This window comes from Oreochromis niloticus, linkage group LG10 (assembly GCF_001858045.2).
Source record: "Oreochromis niloticus isolate F11D_XX linkage group LG10, O_niloticus_UMD_NMBU, whole genome shotgun sequence".
NCBI lineage: Eukaryota > Metazoa > Chordata > Actinopteri > Cichliformes > Cichlidae > Oreochromis > Oreochromis niloticus.
This window is the reverse complement of record NC_031975.2, coordinates 21,764,108-21,787,294: the sequence shown is the minus strand read 5'-3', so window position 1 is coordinate 21,787,294 and position 23,187 is coordinate 21,764,108. Positions and strand designations below refer to the sequence as shown.

Genomic DNA, 23,187 nt, shown 5'->3' with positions numbered 1-23,187 from the left:
ATCCTCTGCATGTTGATTCCTCTATCATAATAGGGGTTCTACTAATAACAGTGCAGTCAGTATTCAAAGCAGTGTTACAGTTTGTAAGTGAAATTTTTTTTTTTTTTTAATTTGCAGTGCATGTTTTTCCTCAGGTGTCTGATCTCCTGACCTACCTGACTCTGGAGAAGTTCCTTGTCATCGTTTTCCCTTTTAGTGCGCCCAGGCAAACTTCAGAGAGGGGTAAGTTGCACTATTCATAATAATGTGCCTGATGAAGGTCATCCAACTGTTGTCTTTGTCTACAAAGTAACTATCGCTCTGATTTTGAAGAAAAAATGGGTTTGTGCTGCTGTAATATAATCTTTAGACTGGTGTTTAGGTGCATCAGAAAGTGTGGAACGACCTTTAAGAATTCAGTCAGAGAATTTGTCTTTAAAGCACAAAAAACAACACATATTCAAGTTACATTAACCTGACTTTTGGTCCATATGCCACTGTTTTTTTTATTGTTTATATAATGTCTATGTCATCTGTATGAATTAAAAATGTGCACTATATGGCCAAAAGCACCGGGCCACACAGCCTCTTAATCTTTTAAATTCACATGTTTTTAGTCCCATTGCCACAAAGCACCTAGCCATGTAGTCTGCATTTACAAACATCTGTGCAAGAAGTAGACACTGAATTTGAGCTTATACTATATAAGGACACATTGTCAGTTTGTAAAATTTCTTCCCTTCTACATACTTGACAGTCAACTGTAAGTAATATTATTGTAAAATGGAACCACATCAACTCATCCAGAGTTGCAGAGCGAGCAGAGTCGATGAATGCTGAAGAACACACTGCGCAAAAGTCCTCAACGCTCACTGACTCAGTAACTGCAGAGCTCCAAACCTTCTCTGGCATTAACATCAGCACAAAAACTGTTTGCTGGGAGCTTCATGCCTTCAGTAGGTGTAAAGTGCAGGTAGCTCATTTTAGTCCACTAGTAATCTGAGCTGTAAGGGAAAACAGTTTGTGTGGAGAACAAAAGAGGGATATCCTTTGTTCTACTGGTATGGTAGGAAGTATAAAGTAACCCCTGAATATCACCAGAAGCCCCCAAAATATTGACCATTTCCAGATTTACTACAGTCTAATATTCATTTTACTGCTTTGAACCAAGTCTAAGAGTCAGCCAGTTACTGTAAATACGCCTCCACCCACCTCACATCCACCAGTAAAGAATTAAAAGACCTACTGTTTGTTCTCCCAGATTGTCCACACAGGGGCAGAACATGAAGTGACTCATCAGTCAGCAGGGGGAAACTTGACTGAACCAAATGTTTGGAGTGTGATTAAATAAATGTCAACTAGAGTTTGGAAACCCAGGCAGTCATAGCTTTTCTTATTTGGGGAATTTGAAGAGTACTTTGTGTGAAGTCCTGACAGCATGTATGTTGTCCCGCTTTAAGGTGATCCTGGCTTCGATCTGGCTACTGGGGTTTATTATTGCGGCCGTGCCCCTTATGAATGAGGACGTCTTTGGGAACTACTATGGACGTAATGGGGTCTGCTTTCCCCTGCACTCTCACAGGCAAGAAAAACCTACTGCCAAAGGATATTCCACAGGGATTTTTCTGGGTAAATAGAAGATTATTTTTTTCATGAATTTTCATTCCATATTTTATACTTACATACGTAAGAGACAGCACTCAGGAGTGGGAATAATTCTTAGTATTATTGTAGGGTCTTTACCTTACAACAAAAAACGCCTTGAGGCAACTGTTGCTGTGATTTGGTGATGTAAAAATTAGGGATGCAACGATACCAATTTTTTCAAACCGATCCGATACCGATACTTGGATCTGAGTACTTGCCGATACCGAGTACAAAATCCGATACTTCTACCACACACAAGTTAAACTTAACCAGTAGTAAAGAAACGACCCCAGACAACTCTTTAACACAAACAAAACGTTTACTGAACGTAAGGGCAGAGACAAATACTGTACAACACATCCCTTTTTTAAACTCAAATGATATTCCAATTCCTTAACCAAATGAAATACACTGTATAAATGACATAATTCCCTTTCAAATTATATTAAACAACCCAACTTATGTTATCACCTTTTGGTAAGTTACTCACTAATATACACTCCAAAACACGTTATATAACTCCACTAAACATACAATATTCACACATGGGCCCCACACACACTCACATTCACACTTGTTGCAGGCCTGTTTGCTGCTCACGCTGGACGATGGAGAAAAATCCTCTTCTCCCCAGTAAGAGCACAAAAGTCTGACTTACAGTTCCGTTGCTCGGTAGGTCGCCGTTCACCAGTCCCACACTTAATCCACTCCCTGCGGACCCGATGCTGTCTCTGCTACAGCGCGTTAGCCCGTCACTGTCCAGCTCTCCGACAGTCCATAGCGGCTGCCTCCGTGGTGCAGCCAAGCAGTCCGGGCTAGCCTTTAGCCTCGGCGATCGTAGCTGGAAACACAGTTTTCCACGGTGGTGCGACCGTTGAAACAAAAAGTCACTTCACCCACACTCTGTTGCGAAGCTCCCACACGGTTAGCTTTCTAGTTACACACTCTTTTGTGCTAGTTAATCTCAGTAAAACTAGCCGAGTCTCTCACTTTGGTTCAGCTAACCTCGTGCATCTCTCCATGCCGTTCTCTTCTCCTCCTCCATTGCAACAGATACACAGGTCCCGTTTTATGCTACCTTCACGGGCCTCCAGAAAATTAGAACTCTGAACAATATTTTAACTCCCTTCAGAGTTACATACCATAAAATAATACTTTTATGATTAACATAACAGTTTGATTGCTCTAATTACCTGTATTTACCTTGTGACATATTACAGGGCAAATTAAATTCAGGGTACAGTTACATCACATAACTGTGAACACCTTATGTTACCGTGGCGTTCAAGTCCATGGGAATTATGAGTATCTACTCCCAAATTCGGGCTACATTAGTATCGGTTCATGGTATCGGTTAACTTTTACGAGTACGAGTACGGACACATTTTACAGTATCGGCCCCGATACCCGATACCAGTATCGGTATCGGTGCATCCCTAGTAAAAATGAAACTGAATTGAATTGAATTGAAGTGGAGTTCAGTAAAAATCTTTTTTAAAAATAGCATTTCCAGAAAAAAAGACAATCTTCCATTTAAACTTTAAACACCCAAAGAAATGCAAAATTGTTCAGTATCACAAAATATACAGAGTTTAAAATACAAAATCTGCGCAGTACAAATCTGTGAAGCAGAAGTGTCGGCTTGCACACTTTTCCTGAGTTCAACACCACTTAAATACTGTATTTAATACCGTATGAACTGCATAACTGTGTTTGATATAGTCCCAGCCAGCATGAAAAGCATTTGCATCTCTTTAGGTCTAAACCTGGTGGCTTTCCTGGTGATTGTATTCTCCTACTCCAGTATGTTCTGCTCCATCTATAAAACCAGCATCAATGCCACCGACCTGAGGAGCAGACTGCACAGAGATGAGGCTGTGGCCAACAGGTTTTTCTTCATAGTGTTCTCTGATGCCCTCTGCTGGATTCCTATATTTTTGGTGAAAGTCCTCTCACTGCTGGAGGTGGAGATACCTGGTAAGAAATAAAACAGCTGCCTTATAGTACTTATAGTATCTTAGAAGTTTTACATGTATTTGTTTTTATTTAGGTCACTGTGTTACTTTATAGAATAGTTTGCTAAAAAGGATCAACACAATTATATTTCTCTAAATTTCAATCACTTGTGAAATGTTTCCTTCCTTAGGCACTATCTCCAGCTGGGTTGTCATCTTCATCCTTCCCATCAACAGTGCCTTGAACCCCATCCTGTACACCTTGACCACCAGCTTCTTCAGAGAGCAGGTGGAAGTTTTACTCTGTCACTGGCAGAGGAGACATACATTGAAGAAAGACAGCAAAAGCCTTACCTCGTCCACAATCTTTATGGAGACGTCACGGGGTCTGTGCTACCAGCCATCCGTTTACCTCCAGCAGGTGTCACTTATAAGCGCAGATCCTCGCTATGCCTGATGATGCATTTGTAGAGATACAGCATTTTGTAAGCTACTAGTCCTTTTTTATTGTTTTACTCCATCTTTAAGAACAAATTGTGCTTCAACAAGTCACTGCGCTGTCTCATCACACTCTGACATTTATAAAATGTGATGACAACCCCAGCAACACACGGCAGCCACCATCAGCAAATGACTGTCTCTTCATGACATTCAAGCTACTTGTTGACTTTACACCATGACGCCTCTGCCTTTCTAAATGGAGGGACAGTAACTGTGTGTGTATATGTAAGCGTGTAAAAACTGCAGATAGTCAGTAAGATTTTCTTGTAAAAGAAAGGGGTCCTAGGAAAAAAAGTTTGGGAACCACTGTCTTAAAGCAACTTTATACTATCACTGAATGTAATACATTAAGCAGTAAATGCCATATTCAGGCCTTCTCTCTGTCTGATAGCTTGTGTTTTGAGACCTGAGTTTTTTTTTCTGAGACTTGAGACCTGACAGCTTTTTTCCTGAGATTGCAGGTGTTGTTTTCCTGTAGTTGCTGATGGCCTGGATGCCCTGCCACATGCGCCGCGTGTCACCGCTGTCCTGGAAGTGGCTGTGGATTCTTCTGCCATGCACGCACTTCGCTGCTCTGATGGCACGAGGCAGTTTGGTCCTCGCTGTTCCCAGGGCCGCCTTGTTGACTGCTCTGAAGGTGGAGTCTTGAATCTTTAGCAGCTGACGTACTTCTGCAGTCATCCACTGTTTCTGGTTGGAGTGTGTTATGATAGTCTTGGAGTCAGTGACGTCATCGATGCACTTGCTGATGTAGCTGATGTGCGGTCGCCATTTGTTGCAGCCTCCCTGAACATGTCCCAGTCAATGTGCTCAAAACAGTCCTGAAGCACAGAGAAAGCTCCTGCAGGCCAAGTTCTCACCAGTCTCAGAACTGGTTTGCAGCGTCTGATGAGCGGTCTGTATGCTGTAACAGACAAGTAGACTGTGTGTCCGAGGTGGGGGTGGGGCTTCGCTCTCTACGCGCTGGGAATGTTTGTGTACACAAGATCCAGCACGTTTTTCCCCCTCTTCGCATAGTCCACGTGTTGATGGAATTTTGGAAGCACTGACTTGAGTTTTGCATGATTGAAATCTCTGGCGATAATAAACAGTCCATCAGGGTGTGAGTTCTGGAGCTCACTGATCGCCCCATACAGCTCGCAGAGCGCCTCCTTAGTATTAGCGTTGGGTGGGATGTACACTGCTGTAATGAGCACAGTGGTGAATTCCCGAGGTAGATAAAAAGGTCTGCATCTGACAGTCATAAACTCTACCATTGATGAGCAGTAATTAGAAACAAGCACAGATTTCTTTGCACTATTCCAAGCTGATGTAGACACACAAGCCACCACCGCGAGTCTTACCGCACAGAGTTGCATTTCTGTCGGCACGAAATGCAGTGAGCCCATGTAGCTGAATGGCAGTGTCCGGGACTCTGTCACTGAGCCATATTTCTGTGAAAACAAAGACACTTCCTTAATTCTTATCAGAGAAAAGGCAAGGAGGATAACCATTAGTGCTTTGTGATACTTCAAATTTTGATATCGATGAGATACCAAGGAAATGTGGGGCCAGTATTCCCTACACGATGCAAAAACAACACTTACAAACATAGTTCATGTAGAGGAGAGCAGTGTGTCATGATGTACGTTACGAGGTTAATCATCAATTTGCAAATTCTGAACACATTTCAATGATCACTAAATCAAAGTGACTTTTACTATTCACAATAATTGGTTATACTTTTGAAATTGGGTTTTGTTGGGCAATTTCTAAACAACTCTTCTGTTGTCCACATGTGCTATAGGCCATAAATCAAATTGAGGTCACAGTCAGTACAAAGAGGTCTACACATTTTTCATAGTGGATGTTTTAGGCATATTTCTTTTCATTTCCCCATAAATAATTTATGCAGTTGAGTGGGCTACATACTGAACCTAGAGGATAGAAACAAAGTATTGATTCTATCATGCTAGTAACCATCCAATACCAGCATTGGTATCAATACTATTGATATTTAGATTGATCCGCCCATATGTAATGACCATAAACCAACCTTCTGCTTGTAAAACATTCACTGTGCTGTCTTACACTGCCATAGAAATAGGGTGACCATATTTTGATTTCCAAAAATGAGGACACTTGGCCCAGTCATGAAAAAATTTTAATAACCCTGTTTGCTTAAATAAAATTGTAACATATTTAAAGAATGCCTTCTCTGTGCGGTTAATGAATGGTGAAATAAAAAATGTCATATAGGCTTTTACAAGTCAACAAGTGCAAAACAATAACTTAAAAACCTCTGGAATTAAATAATGTTACAGAAATAATGCCTCATCTGTATAAGAAAAATTACCAGTGAGGTACCATTGAGGTATTGTGCAATGGTTTCTGCGGTCTCATTTGGCATTTCTAACCTCAGTTTTGTTTGCACGCCAACATTCTGCCAGTCAAAGTACTGAATTATGATTGGGAATATTTTATCTACTCCATGGTTACTTCCATCTGAGAAATGCCACAGTAGTGGATTTCATTAAGAGCTTCACGAGTGACTTCCACTGAATGTGGATGTGGAAGCAGAGTTCACCAACAGGGAACACTGGTGCTCAGAAAACAGCTCAAAACAAACAAAAACAAGTCCATGAAAGGTTCAGGAACCCAGGAAACAGTTCTGAAAAGGTTCAGGGGGCGGGCCTGGAGGTCGACAGCTCAAGAGTCCAGAATATAGTTCAGGAGGTCGACCACGAAACCAGTGACTGCGCCGGACGTGCGGAATGCAAAGCATGGCGGCATGGCAGCCGCAGGCGATGGAGTTGGTGGTTGCACTGCAGGCAGCTGTGTGGAAACCACTGGCAGTGGAGCAGGTGTTGGTGCTGCAGTTGATGGTGTGGAAACTGCAGGTGGTGGCGCTGCAGGCGATGGCGTGGAAACCGTAGGTGGTGGCTGAACAGATTCACTAGAGTGTCAGCAGAGCTGAGGAGGTGCTGGCTGGGCTCACCAAAGCCACCAGCCTACCCTCCCATGGAGACAGATGACTGAAGAGGCTCCTCGGACCCTCCAGTGGAGACAGAAGACTGGACAGGCCCCTCAGACCTTTCAGCGGGAACAGACGAAGGCTGGCGCGGTTCTCCAGAACCCCCAGCGGAAACAGATAGGCTGGCGCGGTTCTTCAGAACCCCCAGCAGGACCAGACGGCTGAACGGGCCCCTCGGACCCTCCAGCGGAGACAGACATAGGGCCTGCAGGTGCACAGACCCCTGGCTGAACAGGCGGCTGATCAGATGACTGAGCAGGTGGCAGAGCAGATGACTGAGCAGGTGGCAGAGCAGATGACTGAGGAGGTAACTGAGCTGAAGACTGAGCAGGTGAAAAATAGTCTTTAAAATCCAGAGAGCTGGAAATGATAGGCTCAGAAATTATAACAGTCTGGGATTGAGATTCCACAGAAATCTTAACAGACTCTGTGCGACAGCATGAGTAACAGTCTCAGCATTTGAAGGAAGAGGAAAAGTGCTCTCGTGACTCAACACTGGGTGCTGCTCTGTAATCCCAGGAACAGGCTGTGAAGAGGAGCGCTGGCGGCGAGGGCACCGTTTCCTCCTGGACGAGGGAACTGGAAATGGTGGAGAAATGGAACCTGCTCCTCATCCTCCGACCACATTGCCACCAAGCATGAGGCAGGTGAGGGGTGGTCAGAACAGGACGTGAAGGCAGAGGAATTCTGATGCTGCGACTGCACCTGCTGCAGCGGTGCCGTGGAAAGGTCCATGTGCTGCGGCAGTGGCGAAGAAGTGGAGGTGAAGATAGAGAGAGCAAGCTCGAAAGCCCTGATTTGCTCCCTCCAGGCAGCTATGGAGCTGCTCAGCACAGTGTCTGTAGAAAACCGAGTTAGCAGAGTGTTGCTCTGAATGACAGCATCTACTGCGCTCAGCCCAACTGCCATGGTCCTAAAGTACTTGGCCTGGGCAATGCGGTCTAGAAACTTAATCATCTGCTCCATCTCAGTGTTAAACTTCTTCTGTCATGTGAAGGCTGTGTGCAGGCAGGCAGTATGGATAGGGTGACCATATTTTGATTTCCAAAAAAGAGGACACTTAGCTCAGTCATGAAGAACTTGCTTAAAGAAACATATTTAACATATTTAAACGATGCCTTCTCTGTGCGATTAATGAATTATGAAATAAAATATGTCATATAGGCTTTTACAAGTCAACAAGTGCAAAAAAAACAACTTAAAAACCTCTGGAATTAAATAATGGTACAGAAATAATGCCTCATCTGCATAAAAAAAAAAAAAAAAAAATTACCAGTACTGGGTCGGTATGAGGGCTGGACTGGGACAAAAAATCGGCCCGGGCATTTTGACTAGAGACCGGCCCACCAGGTATTATAGGAAAAGCCGTAAAGCCTTTGAATGAAAACAAACGCTGTTGTGACAGTGATGTACACTGTCTTGTTGTATGATTTCTATACATTTTACATCAGATGAAAACTTTGGTTGTAAGATTCAGATAATTATTTATTAAAAACTAGACATTTTAAATGAGAATAAGAAAGACAAGTATTTCTTTGTGCCCCCCTTTCCCTGTTAATGCCCCACCTGGCCCCCTGGCAAAGCTTTGCTAGACCCGCCCCTGCACAGTTACCAGCTGTCAGCTACTTAGAAAAGGATCCTGGTGTTATTTGTCTCTCAGAAACAGTTCATAACTTGCCTTCAACTCATTCATGTCACCTAAAAGGTAAACCTGTTTCTCCATCACCTGTTCAGCTCTGATGATTCAGTAAGGACATCTCCTAGTTTCATCTTCATGTTTCCCTCTCACCACATATCCAAACCGATATCATATCACTATCAGTAACATCATAGCACACGCCCAGCTGTATAGAAACTCCGTCATGGCCGCTAGTATGCAGTACGAGTTATTGTAACTGACTGTAAAAAGTCAGCACAGCAAAAATAAACTACACCTAAAGTTGGTTTATATCTGACCCAGATAGACTGCAGGTCATAACTTCAAAACCATCGGCCCGTAAAAACGAAAAATCACCCGGTATGTCCAATGGCCAGTCCAGCTATGGTCGGTACGAGGGAAATTTCTTTTCCAGTTCGCCTGAAAAGATGCACTTGCGCTTTGAGATCTTTTAAACATCATTAGGCGCATTGCTGCGCTCTGTCAGTCCCGTCTGTGAACGCAGAACAAGCGCTTACAAAACAGCAGTTTGGGGATGACGTCTCACACATGGGTCCTCTGTCGGAATATAGGAAAACCCGGACATTTTTATCAATCTTGAAAATCCCCCCGGACGCCCAGGACAGAACGTGAAAAGTGGACATGTCCGGGAAAAAGAGGACGGTTGGTCACCTTAAGTATGGAGGACCCAAAATGCAGACACTCGGAGGCAAAAATGTGAACTCAAAACCAGCTTTAATTTTGAACTTAAAGTAACAAAACTGAAAATTACAAAATAAACTTACGCAGGCAGACAGAACACATAGTATAAGATGAGGGATGATGGAGATCAGACAAAGGAAAACACAGGGCTTAAAATACACAGAGGGAGCAATAAGGGAAGGGAAACAGGAGGGAAACACGGCTGAGACAAATCAGGGCTAACGAGACAAGGGAAGCAAAACCAGATACATTAACATGAGACACGGACTTTCAAAGTAAAACAGGAAACATAACACAGAGACGCGGACTTGACAAGGGGATACAGCAGACAGGGGGAAAAGAGCAACTATGGAACACAGAACAGAAACCAGAAGGCAGAACTCTGACAAAGAAACCAAAAGACTAGAAATGATAAATAAAGGCAAAATCAAAGTACAGTAATAATGAAAACTCAAAAATCTGGGTCAACGACCCAGGTCTCCTAACAGAAACTAGCCCACTGAATGAACAATGGGCTGAGAGGTCAGTTTCTTGATCATTAATATGCAAACTGTCATGACCACTGATCAACAACCACTGATATAGTGGTTGTTGATATAGTGATAGTGGGTGAAAAATTTGTCTGACAGACAACTCACCCAAGCAGAGAAAAACATCCTTGCAAAAGGGTTAACTTTGCTGTGACGCTGAGACAAACCCTGCTAGTGGAACTGATGACAGCCACAGAAACAGCGATTCAAACAACAACATTGCAGACGTAGAAGCAGAGCAAGTACAGAAGAAATTTTCGGCCTGCCTCAGCAATGCAAAGCTCCCAGAATCCAACATCAGCATGGAGGAGAGGAAGGCACTCACATCACTTAGTAATGACAATAACATTATCATCCTTCCAGCAGACAAGGGTAGGTGTATGGTTTTGCTAAACCAGAAAGACTATCAAGAGAAAATTTTGTCACTGCTCAGTGACAAAAATACTTATGAGCCCCTGAAACGAGACCCAGGAAGTGGTTACAGGAAGAGGGTGATAGACTGTCTGAAGCAGTTAGAAGAAGACAATGCTATTGACCGGACCTCATACCACAGGCTATATCTAGGGGAATCTACAGCAAGTCTGTTTGGTTTACCGAAGATACATAAACAAGGTGCACCTTTAAGACCAATTGTGTCTACGATCAACTTGGTCGCCTATAACATCTCAAAGTTTCTGGCTTCGATCCTCAACCCGTTGGTAGGCAGCTCTGAACATCACTTCAAGAACACCTTGGAATTTATTAAGAAGGTGAGATATGTTATTATGGAGGCAGATGAAACAATGGTCAGTCTCTCTTCACTTGTGTTCCAGTCACTGAAGCAGTGGAGGTAGTTTGTAAGAGATTACAGGATGACCCAACCTCAGCAACAGGGCCACTCTCAGCACTGACCAAGTGTGTTTGCTTTTGAAACCGTGTCTTAATACCACCTATTTTACATACAGTGGTCAGTACTACAGGCAGAAACATGGGATGTGCCATGGGTTCCCCAGCTTCACCCATTGAGGCCAACTTGTATATGGAAGAAGTGGACAGAGGGCTTTGATATCCTACCCTGGGACACCACCAAGTCATTGGTTCAGTCACTGAATGGCACAACACAGAAGAGCTAACTTGTCAGGCCAGGACTCTGCAGTCTATTTACACTTATAGGCCAGTGGACAGGGAGGAACGCTGGTTTGAACGGGGAGTCAAGGAGGCCATTTATGTGAAAAGGGAAAGACCATCTCTGAATTGAGGAGGTTGCCTAAGGGTACATCTTTCATTATGTTACAATGCTGTGATTGCAGCCAATTCCCAACTCTCTGTGGTACTAATGGACCTTGATCAATGGTCTTTGATCAGTGGTCTTTGATCAGTGATTGTTGATCAATGGTCATGACAATTTGCATATTAATGATCAAGAAACTGACCTCACAGCCCATTGTTCATTCAGTGGACTAGTTTCAGTCATTGTGTAAAATGTAATGTTTACAAGGTTGGGGAAACCTGCAGTCAGCTAAGACTAAAGAAGTCACTTGGATGAGTGACGAAACATGTCTCCTAATGTAAACACTACGTCCAGATGAACAGAATCAACATTTTGGGATTTACTTACCTGGATGACTGTGCATGTATCAAGATGTTCAACTCTTCCATGTTTGTGTTTTTTTGGCTTCTGATCACATGCAGCTTTTTGCTAAATCTTTTCAGCGTCCTTATACTTATCACCACACTGTGTTTATGTGCTAAAAGAAAATTTTATTGTAATGAAAACAGATAATGAAGTATCTTTAGCAGGCATAGCAGTTTGTCTTAAAACAACTGCAATCTCCACATTTCATCTTTTTTCTCAAAACAGAATTTCGACTTTGAGAATAAAGTGTAAATTTCTAGATTAAAGTGATCAATAGAATAAGTAGAAGTAGAATCAGTAGAATAAACTAGGGCAGGCATACCTTCCAAAAAGTGTGACATGCTTCCAAATGTTGACATCTGTGTTACAGAAACAATGATTTTCATCTACATCAGCATCACAATTCTGGGAACAACAGCCCTGGCAAAAGGTATTCAATTTTATAGTATATTGCACTCTGTTTTGAATACAGAAATACTGACTGAATTTGTAAACATCACCGAAAAAATTTTATTTATATTTAAGGTTTTAAAAGAATAAAACTTTAACTGTAAAGTTAAAAGTTTACAATTATTAATGAGCCTGGGTTATTGTAGTATTAGTATGTATCAGGTTTGTTTATGTAATCAGTTTCATTTTAATTTAAAAGTTTACATAAAAAATTCTTGTGTTTATTTTTTGTTTCTTTTAGGGTCAGTTGAATGCATTTTCTCGGAATCTCCTGGAACCCATTACTGTTTTGGAGCCGTAGGACAGTCGCTAATTTTTCATCTGTCACATAAAATTGATACTTCAATTGTAGTCATGAAGGATAACAAACACAGGGTTTTAAAAGCTGAAAATCATGAGACTGTGTTTTTAGATCATGAATATGTAAATCAACCAAATAGCATAAATAATGGAACACTGAAACTGGGTAAAGCCATGAAGAAACACTCCGGATATTACCAGTTGGAAGAACATGACTCTAAAGGAAAATTACTGAAAAAAGCGAATATATGTCTGAAAATACATGGTAAGTTTTTATTTTATTCGGTTGTTTGCTTCAAACACAAGCTAATCGTTATTATTAATTTATATGAATGGCTATGTTTTATTAAAACTCAAAAAAATACAGATATGCCAAACCTAGTTCATATAGTCATTTTTAGTGAATATTACTTTAAAAGTAACATGTATAATAATACATAATAATATAATATAATAATAATATAATGTTAGACATGCACTATACAGTATTACTGACTGAACAATACAGCGATGTGCTTAACACGGGCTTATTCATTGAATAATTAATACATTAATTCATGTTCTAAATTAATGGATTAATTTAGAACCAAAAAGCCAATTTAGGTTTATGCTTGTAAAATGACATGTGTGACCTTGGAAATTCAGCACAATTTGGTTGAAGTCCCATAAGGAGATTGTTTTGTGCAAAATGTGACCTTCAGAGTGAAGACCCATTAGGTGATCACTATTTGACTAAATTATTACAAATACTGTAGGAGAACTAGCGATTCTTGGGAGTTGTGGATGGATGGAGTGATGCTGGGCACACTATCATGGCAGAAGCTCATGGGCTCTTGGGATGAATGGGCTAATTATTTAGCTAGTTAATTATAAGTAGTTAATCATATATATATATATAAAAATAAGATAATAAAATAATCCTTTTTGGATTTTTTTGATAATTGAATTAAAATTCTTTGCAGTAAAGAATACTACGGTTGTCCCTTGCTATAACACGGTTCAGCTTTCGCGGCCTCGCTGTTTCGCAGATTTTTTTGAGTGCAATTTTGCTTTTTTTTTGCTTTTTTTTTCTTACAGTGCATTGTGTTCTGCATCCTGATCGGCTGTAGACCATTGTCAATCAATCTCCTCCATGCTGTGTCCCCAGTACAGTACAGAATTCGTTCAGCATGTAAAATTTACATAAATCTTCTATCGCTAGCAGTGTGACTCTGAAGTGCTGTACTGTATGTACGTAAGTTTTCTCCCCAACAAACACAACAGTGTCGACGAAACATTGTGCACCGGTGCCTTTGGTTTCATTCTATAATACTAGACTTATTTTCCTACGAAGGTTTGAACTAGTGATGTGCGATACCACTGATTTCCTTTCCGATCCGATACTGTTACGACCCGGCTCGAAATGACCGTAACCAGAGCGGGATGTCACGCAACTTCCCACGCCCAAACAGACACAGCCACAGCATTGGACTTTTAACAATAATTTATTCACACTAATGGCACAATGGGGGAGTGTATACTTTCGGGGTGAGCCAAGGCCAACACAACAAACAAAACTCAACCTAGGCTTCGGTTCCCCTCTGACCTGTTCATGGAAAAGAAAACAAAGAAACAACACAGACTGACTCCCCTGGTCTAAAAACACAGGAGAAATCCCAAAATATATCCCAAAATAATCGGCAGCTCACCCCTACTTACTCCGCACCTCACACACATGCCCGACTTTTTAACTAAGAGACTATAGCTGCGGCCGCTCCGTCTGGAACAAAGGCAGGTGCATGGGAAGTCTGCCACACATCCCCAGCGCAGCTCTTCAGACGCCCTTTTGTAGTTCACGTCCACCGCAGGAACCAGTCACATCAGGCCGTTCATTAGGTCCACCAATCACAGCCGAGCCCCTGCACAGGTGAATTTACATACACATATCAAGAAACAGACAAACCAACAGCACACGTAACACCCCCCACCATAAGAATTAAATAATTCCTTGCTTATTTAATTCCTATCCGCTTACACTGCTCTAGATAGGGCATCAGCGAAGACATTATCGAGGCCCTTTTTATGACTAATCTGTAGGTTGAAGTCTTGTAACAGGAGGGACCAGCGCATGAGTCGCTGATTGGAATTTTGCATTCGCGAAAGAAACACAAGTGGGTTGTGATCTGTGAAAACTTGAACGGGCACAGCGCTAGACCCCAGGTAGACCTCAAAGTGTTGCAAGGCTAGCAACAATGCAAGCACTTCCTTTTCGATGGTGCTATAGTTCATTTGGTGCTTATTGAATTTCTTCGAGAAATAGCAGATCGGATGGTCCACTCCGTGTTGACCTGCCTGCAGCAGAACCGCACCCGCTGCAGTTGCGCTGGCATCCACCTCCAACTTGAAAGGAGATTCAAAGTTAGGGGCTGCCAAAACTGGGGCACTGCACAGTAAAGTCTTCACTGACTCAAAAGCAGTTTGGCACGCCGCAGTGCATGTGAAGGGTTTGGTTGGACTGACCAAGTCAGTCAGGGGAGCGACTATGGAGGCAAAGTTTTTACACAAACCGCGGTAGTAACCACACATTCCCAAGAAGCGGCGTAACGCCCTCCTTGTTTGTGGAATCGGAAACTCAATAATAGCCTCCACCTTTGCGGTTACAGGGCACACTCGCCCGTGACCCACCTGCTTTCCGAGGTAGGTGATGGTGGCTTTTCCAAACTCACATTTAGTCAGGTTTACAGTGAGCGATGCTTCCTCGAAACGCTTAAAAACAGTTGAGAGAGTTTGGAGATGACTGCTCCAGGAAGCAGAATAAATGACCACATCATCTAAGTAGGCATCACAGTTTGGGACCCCGGCCAAAACCTTAGCCATCAGGTGCTGAAAAGTCGCTGGCGCATTACGCAAGCCAAAGGGCATCACAGTATACTGAAGGAAGTGATCGGGGGTAACGAATGCAGAGATCTCAGACGCTCTTGCAGTTAAAGGAACCTGCCAATATCCCTTCAATAAATCCAATTTGGTCACATAAGTAGCGGACCCCACCCGATAAACACAGTCATCCATCCTAGGGTAATGGGAAAGAGTCTGCTTTAGTGGCCGCATTCACCTTTTGATAATCCGTGCAGAATCGAGGAGTATTGTCTGACTTGGGCACTAACACGCATGGTGAGCTCCACGCGCTAGCACTTGGAACGGCCAAGCCATGCTCTAGAAGATAATTAACTTCTCTCTGCATTATTTCCCTTTTTACTGGGTTCACCCGGTACGCATGTTGTTTAATTGGCTTATGCCCCTCCACATCAATGTCATGACATAAGACAGTCGTTTGGCGCGGGTGATTAGAGAAAAGTGACAAGTTGTCCTTTATCAGGGTAATGATGTCAGTTTGAGCAGATTCAGGTAAATCGGCAACAAATGATTCAAGATCATTTAGAATTACTGAATTTTTCAGCCCACTACCTAAGGCATCTTCCTTCCCAGATAACCCGTCATCCGACGGTTTGTAAGCGGTAAGGGTGGCAACAGCGCACACCGGGGGCGCTGTTGTATTTTGCTTACGGGGATAGAACAGTTTCAAGGTATTCACATGGCAAACCCTGGTTTTTCGCCGCCGATTTGGAGTGCGTATCACATAATGGTTGTTGTCGAGTTTACATTCAACACTGTAAGGACCAGCGAACTGTGTTGATAAACTGGACCCCACTACGGGCAACAACATCAGCACCTTCTCCCCTGGTTGAAAGCTCCTATCCACCGCTTTTTTGTCGAAACGAGCTTTCATTTTAGTTTGCACTTGCTTCAGGTTTTCCCCGGCTATTTTCCATGCCAGGCGAAGCCTGTCTCGAAGCCGACTTACGTAGTCGAGTACACTACACGGCTCCTCCGGAGTCTCCGACAGCCATTTTTCCCTCAAAAGTCGGAGAGGGCCTTGGACCACATGTCCGAAAACCAACTCCGCGGGGCTAAAACCCAGCGACTCCTGTCTAGCCTCTCTAATGGCAAACAACAGCAGGGGCAACCCCTCATCCCATTCTTTACCAGACTCCAAACAAAACTTACGTAACATAACTTTGAGAGTTTGGTGGAACCTTTCCAAAGCACCTTGACTTTCGGGGTGATATGGACTGGATGTAACATGCTTAGCATGTAGTTCATCAACAACCTGCGCAAAGACTCTGGACATGAAGTTGGTGCCTTGGTCCGTTTGAATGATTTTCGGCAACCCAAACACAGAAAAGAATTTAATCAAAGCTTTAATGACCGCTTTGGCTTTTACCGTACGCAGCAGAATAGCTTCCGGAAATCTCGTTGCTGAGCACATTATGGTAAGAATGTACTGATTACCGGCTTTTGTTCTCGGCAATGGTCCCACACAGTCCAGTATTACCTTTTCAAAAGGTTCACTCATTACTGGGATAGGCGTTAACGGCGCAGGTGGAATGGGCTTGTTAGGTTTGCCCACCAACTGGCAGGTGGCACAAGACCAACAGAAAGCAGCCACATGTTTTTTTAAGCCAGGCCAAAAGAAATTACGCAGCACTCGGTAATAAGTTTTATTTACTCCGAGATGCCCAGCCATGCCGGCATCATGTGCTAGGCTTAGCACCTGATCACGATGTTGAGATGGTACCACCACCTGTGTAACACTTGATGCGCCACTCTGATCAGAGGACCACCGCCTCATTAACACGCCATCCTGCAGGAAAAAACGGGGAAGGATGCTTTCCCCAGCCGTGGCAACGGCTGCAAAACAGGGACTCAAAGACCTGTCATTTTCCTGAGCGCTTACCAAAGCTTCTCTATTCACATCTCCACTTAATGCCGGTGTTAAATTTAGCACACTGCATTTATCCCCCACACTCTCTCTCTCCCCAACACAAAGTTTGTGCTCCCCAGCCACAAACGTATCTGCGATACTAACGACGTCCGCAAATTTACGCGCTTGTGCCCGCGTAACAGCGCAAACGGGAAAAACTGTCGCTTTTGGATCAGTAACATCTGAGGCAGCCACAGGGGTATCCATCACCTCAGGCGGTGGAAACACTTTCCCCCTGGCCAGATCGTTGCCCAAGATAAATGACACACCTTTAAACGGCAACTGTCGTCTTATGGCAACCTTCACAGGTCCAGTTGTGATAGGTGAGTGTAAATACACTCTGTGGAGGGGGCCCGAAGAACACTCATTTCAATTCCCCACACTAACACATCCGTGTGGCAGGCGGTTTTATCCGACAGTGGCAACACATCATCTAACATAAAAGATTGGTGCGCCCCGGTGTCTCGGAGAATAGTGATGGGAACCCTGTCCTCCTCTTTTCCTGCCACCGAAACGAAGCCTTGGGAAAGGAATGGTTTAAAACGTGACTCTACCTCCCTTTCTGGGTCACACCCCTGCATCTGATCAGGACAGATAGGTGGGGAGACTACTTTAATGAGCCCCACAGGTCCCTTAGACCCTCTGCGCTGCTCTTTCTTCCGCAGCGCAGGACAACTGGCGATCAGGTGACCAGACTCACGGCAATAAAAACATTCCCGCCTTTCAGTTTCCTCCTGCCTCGCCCTTTGGGTCTGTTTAGGGAATTTGTCTCTTTTCCTGCACTCCCCTCACTTCTCGTGCCGCCCCGGTTGAAAAAATGACTTTATGTGTGAGGATGAACTCATCCGCTAAAACTGCTGCTTTTGCCAGGGACGTCACCTTCTCCTCATTTAAATACACTACCAACTGATCCGGGAGACACTTTTTAAATTCTTCCAAAAGAACCAACTCCTTCAATCCCTCAATATCCTTCACATTGCTGGCTTGCATCCAGCGTTCAAACAAGCGAAATTTCTCACGGGCAAACTCCACAAAGGTTTTTTCAGCGGTCTTTTCACTCTTACGGAATTTCTGTCGATAAGCCTCAGGAACTAATTCATACGCGTGCAAAATTGATTTCTTCACAATATCATATTGGAGGCTGTCGTTAACGGAAAGGCTAGTACATACTTCCTGAGCCTTGCCGATTAACTTAACTGGAGTAGCAGCGCCCAAAACTCCTTAGGCCAACTCAATGCAGCTGCTATACGCTCAAAAGCGCTAAAATAGGTATCAACCTCAGCCTCCCGAAACGGAGGCACTAGTCTAACGTGTTTGGTGATATCAAAACTTGGTGAAGAAACTGTGGATGTGTCAGGGTGACTTGAGATGGGCGTGGAGGCAGCGGCCACAGGTGTTAAGACAACGGCGGGCTTGCGCTCCAGCTCCAAAGCTCTAACACGGAGGTGCATAGCCTGCACTTCAAGCTCCTTAGCGCGCACCTCCGCCTCCCTAATACGGAGGGTCAAACGGAGGTCCGCCGTAGACCCTGCTGCCTGAGGCTCCACCTCAGCCGCATCAGACTCCACCTCAGCCGCATCCGACTCCACCTCAGCCGCATCCGACTCCACCTCAGCCGGAAACACATTAGCAGGCCGTTCGGTAGCCGGCTCCATTACAGTCGCCGAAGCCACCTCCACGCCGCCCCCGCCAGGCTGCTTTACAGCTGCCTTCAGGGAAGGGAGAATGCCCCGCTCCACCAAACCCGCACACAAAGCAGCCTTCACCTCCGCTTTACGGGCATTGTAGGACACTTTGATATCAAAAAAACTCGCTATAATAAGCAAATCCGCCTTTCGACACAACTCTATCTTATCCCAGGAAGGCGCGGTAACAAAATCATCTAAAGAAAACTCCATCCTCCCATACACACACACCACACGCTCCCCCACACACAAAAGAAAAGCCGACCGAACAAACCACAGACCACAAAACGGGACAAAACGGACGAGCCCCCAAAATGTTACGACCCGGCTCGAAATGACCGTAACCAGAGCGGGATGTCACGCGACTTCCCACGCCCAAACAGACACAGCCACAGCATTGGACTTTTAACAATAATTTATTCACACTAATGGCACAATGGGGGGAGTGTATACTCTCGGGGTGAGCCAAGGCCAACACAACAAACAAAACTCAACCTAGGCTTCAGTTCCCCTCTGACCTGTTCATGGAAAAGAAAACAAAGAAACAACACAGACTGACCTCCCGGGTCTAAAAACACAGGTGAAAAGAAGGTATCCCAAAATAATCGGCAGCTCACCCCTACTTACTCCGCACCTCATACACATGCCCGACTTTTTAACTAAGAGACTATAGCTGCGGCCGCTCCGTCTGGAACAAAGGCAGGTGCATGGGAAGTCTGCCACACATCCCCAGCGCAGCTCTTCAGACGCCCTTTTGTAGTTCACGTCCACCGCAGGAACCAGTCACATCAGGCCGTTCATTAGGTCCACCAATCACAGCCGACCCCCTGCACAGGTGAATTTACATACACATATCAAGAAACAGACAAACCAACAGCACACGTAACAGATACCAAGTAAAATTCAGGGTGGTATCTGCGATACTGATCCGATACGATACTCTGTACAAAAACTTATTTTTTCTACTGTATCTTTTATTGTATCTCAAATTATAGCTTAAGATTACTTCTTCGTATCACTTAATAATGCAGAATGATCATATAGAAATAAAAAAAACTGAAGTTGTGCGCTATTTGAACACCTTGCCTGGCTGCAGCACTAAAGGACTCCATGAGAGACGTCTGTCTCGCCCTAGCAGCACCTGTCCCTCTTCTCCTCTTCAGTTTGCCTCAACGTACGCTCGACATATTCTGTGATATGATTTACAGTGAGGTGTTTGACGAGGTCAGTGGTGTTGCTACAACACCTCACTGTCTGTCTGCACATGACTCCATTTACGCCCAGCCATTGTTGTGAGTGCGCACGCCACGGGCTGCAACGCATTTATACAGCCATATTTCGCACGTAACTATGAAAGGCGGAAGAGGAAGTAGTTCCTTCCAATGTAGACAATCCAAATGATATAGTTTCTTTCCACTCTGTTCCCTTTAATGATAAACTACAAATTTACCCTAAATTACTAAAATATCAATATTTCAATATGAGAATCGATTCTAGAAGATAAATGACTGGTATCGGAGGAATCGATATTTCAGTATTCGATCCACACATCACTAGTTTGAACTTTGAGAGTGTTTAAACAAGAGAGAAAAGTGTGAAAATGTTCATGCCTGTCTGAAAAAAATGTATAAAGTGTGTAGTGAGGGGTTTTACAGCCTTAAAGCATCGATAATAATTGTAAAAAATGAAGTTGGCTACTTCGCGGATTTCACCTATCGCGGGTTATTTTTAGAACGTAACTCCTGCGATAAACGAGGGACCACTGTACTGGTATTCTTTTGGCATTTGATCCCAGTCAAGCAACAAAATTTAATGACATTGAACGCTAAAGCTTAATGAAGAAGCTCAGGTCATTTATTATTTATTAAGGCTGATGCCCAGAATGAAAGCTAGGCAATCGCACAAAAGAAAGGGAACTAGGAAACCACTGTTACGGCAAACTACGGGACTCAAATGCGGGATTCCAAAGCTTGAAGAAAGAACAAGGAGTTTATTAACAATCGCCAGGTGATATGTACAACAGTGAAACAGGTGCTATATACAATTGTGCAAGGGTCAGGTCTCTGGGGAATCCAAGAGACAGGGACGGGAAAAACACTCTCAATCCTCCTTTGGCACACACAACGCTTTGCCTGCCACTCTCCACTCGCTCACACTTGAGTTTCCACAAGAAACAGGAACAGGTCCGGGATATCTATAAACAAATGAAGGCAAATTTAGAACAAACGCAAAATCCAAGCAAGTTAAGCAAACAGTCTCTAGGGGCTTCACTGACGCAAGTCAAACTTACAATCCAGCGATGAATAACCTCGTATATTTTTCTTAATACTTGAGGATATTTCCCCAGAAACTTTTTTTTGTGACTTAAAAAATACAATGCAAATTAATTTAACATACATGCTTTTTATTTTTCTTGTACACTGCTTGTACATGATATTATTACATGTTTTCCAGCTCCAGTGTCAAAGCCAACACTGTCTCAGACGTGTTTGTCACCAAAACAGATAAAGGTCAACTGCTTCTCTGAGGAAGATGGAGTGCAAATAATTTTGAGTTTGGATGGTCAGATACTCATACAAAGCAATGACCACAACCAGTCCCTAACCATTTGCACAGCCGAGTTTTCAAATGTTACCATCATCTTAGATGGAAACCTGACTGGAAACCTTATATGCCAGATTTGGAATAATATCAGCAGAGATGAAACTGTTATTCCCCTGGCAGCCTGCAGAGGTAGAGTATTTAAATGTAAGATTTTCTGAGACATGGCTACATATTTTCTTTGAAAGGGATTTGAATTTATATGCAGTAAAAGAAATTATTTAGCATATGGTTTTGGTTGTCGCTTGTGAATTCTTGTGGGAAAAAGTTAGTACACATCTCCTGTGACTTCAGATGTTACAGTATGTTGAAGAGATGGATGGCAAATGGAACTATTTGGAAGCATTTTAGTATTTTGGAATTTGTCATGATATTCAATATTGTTTGACATTTGCTTTTGCATTCTAGGTTCTGTTACAACCTTGACAATACCTTTGGTAACCAATGTCATCATGCTGTTTGTGGTTCTGATTCTGGTTATAGAACATTTTTGTAAGAAAGCAAGACCGACAACTGTTAATGAAGGTAAGTGAAGTATTTAAAACTTTGCTTCGAAAAATGTGTTATTTTAAACAACATAGCTTCATCCAAAGCACAATACACTTTTTGTTTATTTTCCCCCGCAGGTAACTTTGGCACTGATGTTATCTACACAGATGTTAGAGTGATTACAAATAACAAATGAAATAAAACCAACGCAGGAAAATCAGCTGGGAAGGGATCCAACTCTGACCCTGAAGTGGTTAAGTAGTTGTATGGATGGGGTTTTTTTTCTAAATTTTGTTTTGTTATTGGTAATTGCTCTAAAATTTAGCAATTTAAACAACTAAAATGGGTAACAAGGATGAATAATATTTATTGTTGTGGACATGTATTAGGAGATTACCATCAATTTACAATATTCATTTGCAACAAACACAAATGTTAGCTTAATTAATCAATACTATTAATGTGCAATATTCATTTGCAACAAACAGTGTAATCTTTTGCCACCTCCACCGTTTGTCACCGTTGTAGACAGACACACAGCTCCTCTCTTCAATAACAGCTGAAATAGTTAATGTTCATAATAGTTAATGTTCCTGTAAAGCTTCTGTTTCATCAACACTGAAGTATTAAACAGTTATCATGAATGTCAACCTGGCGGCAACATTAACATTAGCTATTAGCAGTTATCAGATAGCCACATGGGCCAAATGTTATTAATGCAGTGGGTAGTGGACTGGAGGTCATGGAAAGAATATTGAGCCGTGGCAGTGCAGATTATGCTATGTCCAGAGCAGATTATGCTCTGCCACGGCATGCTCAGCTGGTTCTACATACATGGAAAACTGGCTAGCTGCTGGTCGCTGGCTGTGCAGATTAGCACTGTAGCCGATCTGAGCAGACAGTCCAGACTGTGCCGAACTGTTCCAAGCAAATAAATGGTAAGCTCTGGAGCAGTGCAGTGGCATTTCTTATCTTGTTTTGGACAGCTGTGTCGTCCATTTTAAAATTCATACAGTGACAGAATGAGTGTTCATTTTTTTCAAACACGTTTTTTTATTTTAATTCATTTTAACAAGTAATACCACACTTTATCCAAATTTTATTTACAAAATTTTCCATAATGTTCTCCTTCATTAATAAATGATTAAGATACTAGATAGTGTTATTTGTTACACCCTTTGTTTATTAGTAGGCTCTAAAGTATATTTTCTTTCACTAGCTCTAATAAAATAATCTAAATAATTTGTAAAAAGAACTAAAGA

General features: G+C 42.9%; 2 protein-coding genes across 2 annotated transcripts; both read left to right on the top strand.

Annotated features, from left to right (window-relative positions):
* Nucleotides 1-1,469: 1,469 nt before the first annotated feature.
* LOC109203800 (relaxin receptor 2) lies at nucleotides 1,470-4,059 on the top strand. Its single transcript, XM_019363528.2, has 3 exons — nucleotides 1,470-1,608; nucleotides 3,385-3,603; nucleotides 3,773-4,059. The coding sequence occupies exons 1-3, from the start codon at nucleotides 1,494-1,496 to the stop codon at nucleotides 4,036-4,038; spliced, it is 600 nt and encodes a 199-aa protein (XP_019219073.2). The 5' UTR covers nucleotides 1,470-1,493; the 3' UTR covers nucleotides 4,039-4,059.
* Nucleotides 4,060-10,555: 6,496 nt separating this feature from the next.
* LOC109203783 (uncharacterized) lies at nucleotides 10,556-22,936 on the top strand. The gene is made up of 6 exons (XM_019363496.2): nucleotides 10,556-10,733; nucleotides 11,970-12,029; nucleotides 12,291-12,614; nucleotides 21,290-21,568; nucleotides 21,845-21,961; nucleotides 22,063-22,936. The coding sequence occupies exons 2-6, from the start codon at nucleotides 11,975-11,977 to the stop codon at nucleotides 22,119-22,121; spliced, it is 834 nt and encodes a 277-aa protein (XP_019219041.1). The 5' UTR covers nucleotides 10,556-10,733; nucleotides 11,970-11,974; the 3' UTR covers nucleotides 22,122-22,936.
* The last annotated feature ends 251 nt before the right edge of the window (nucleotides 22,937-23,187 follow it).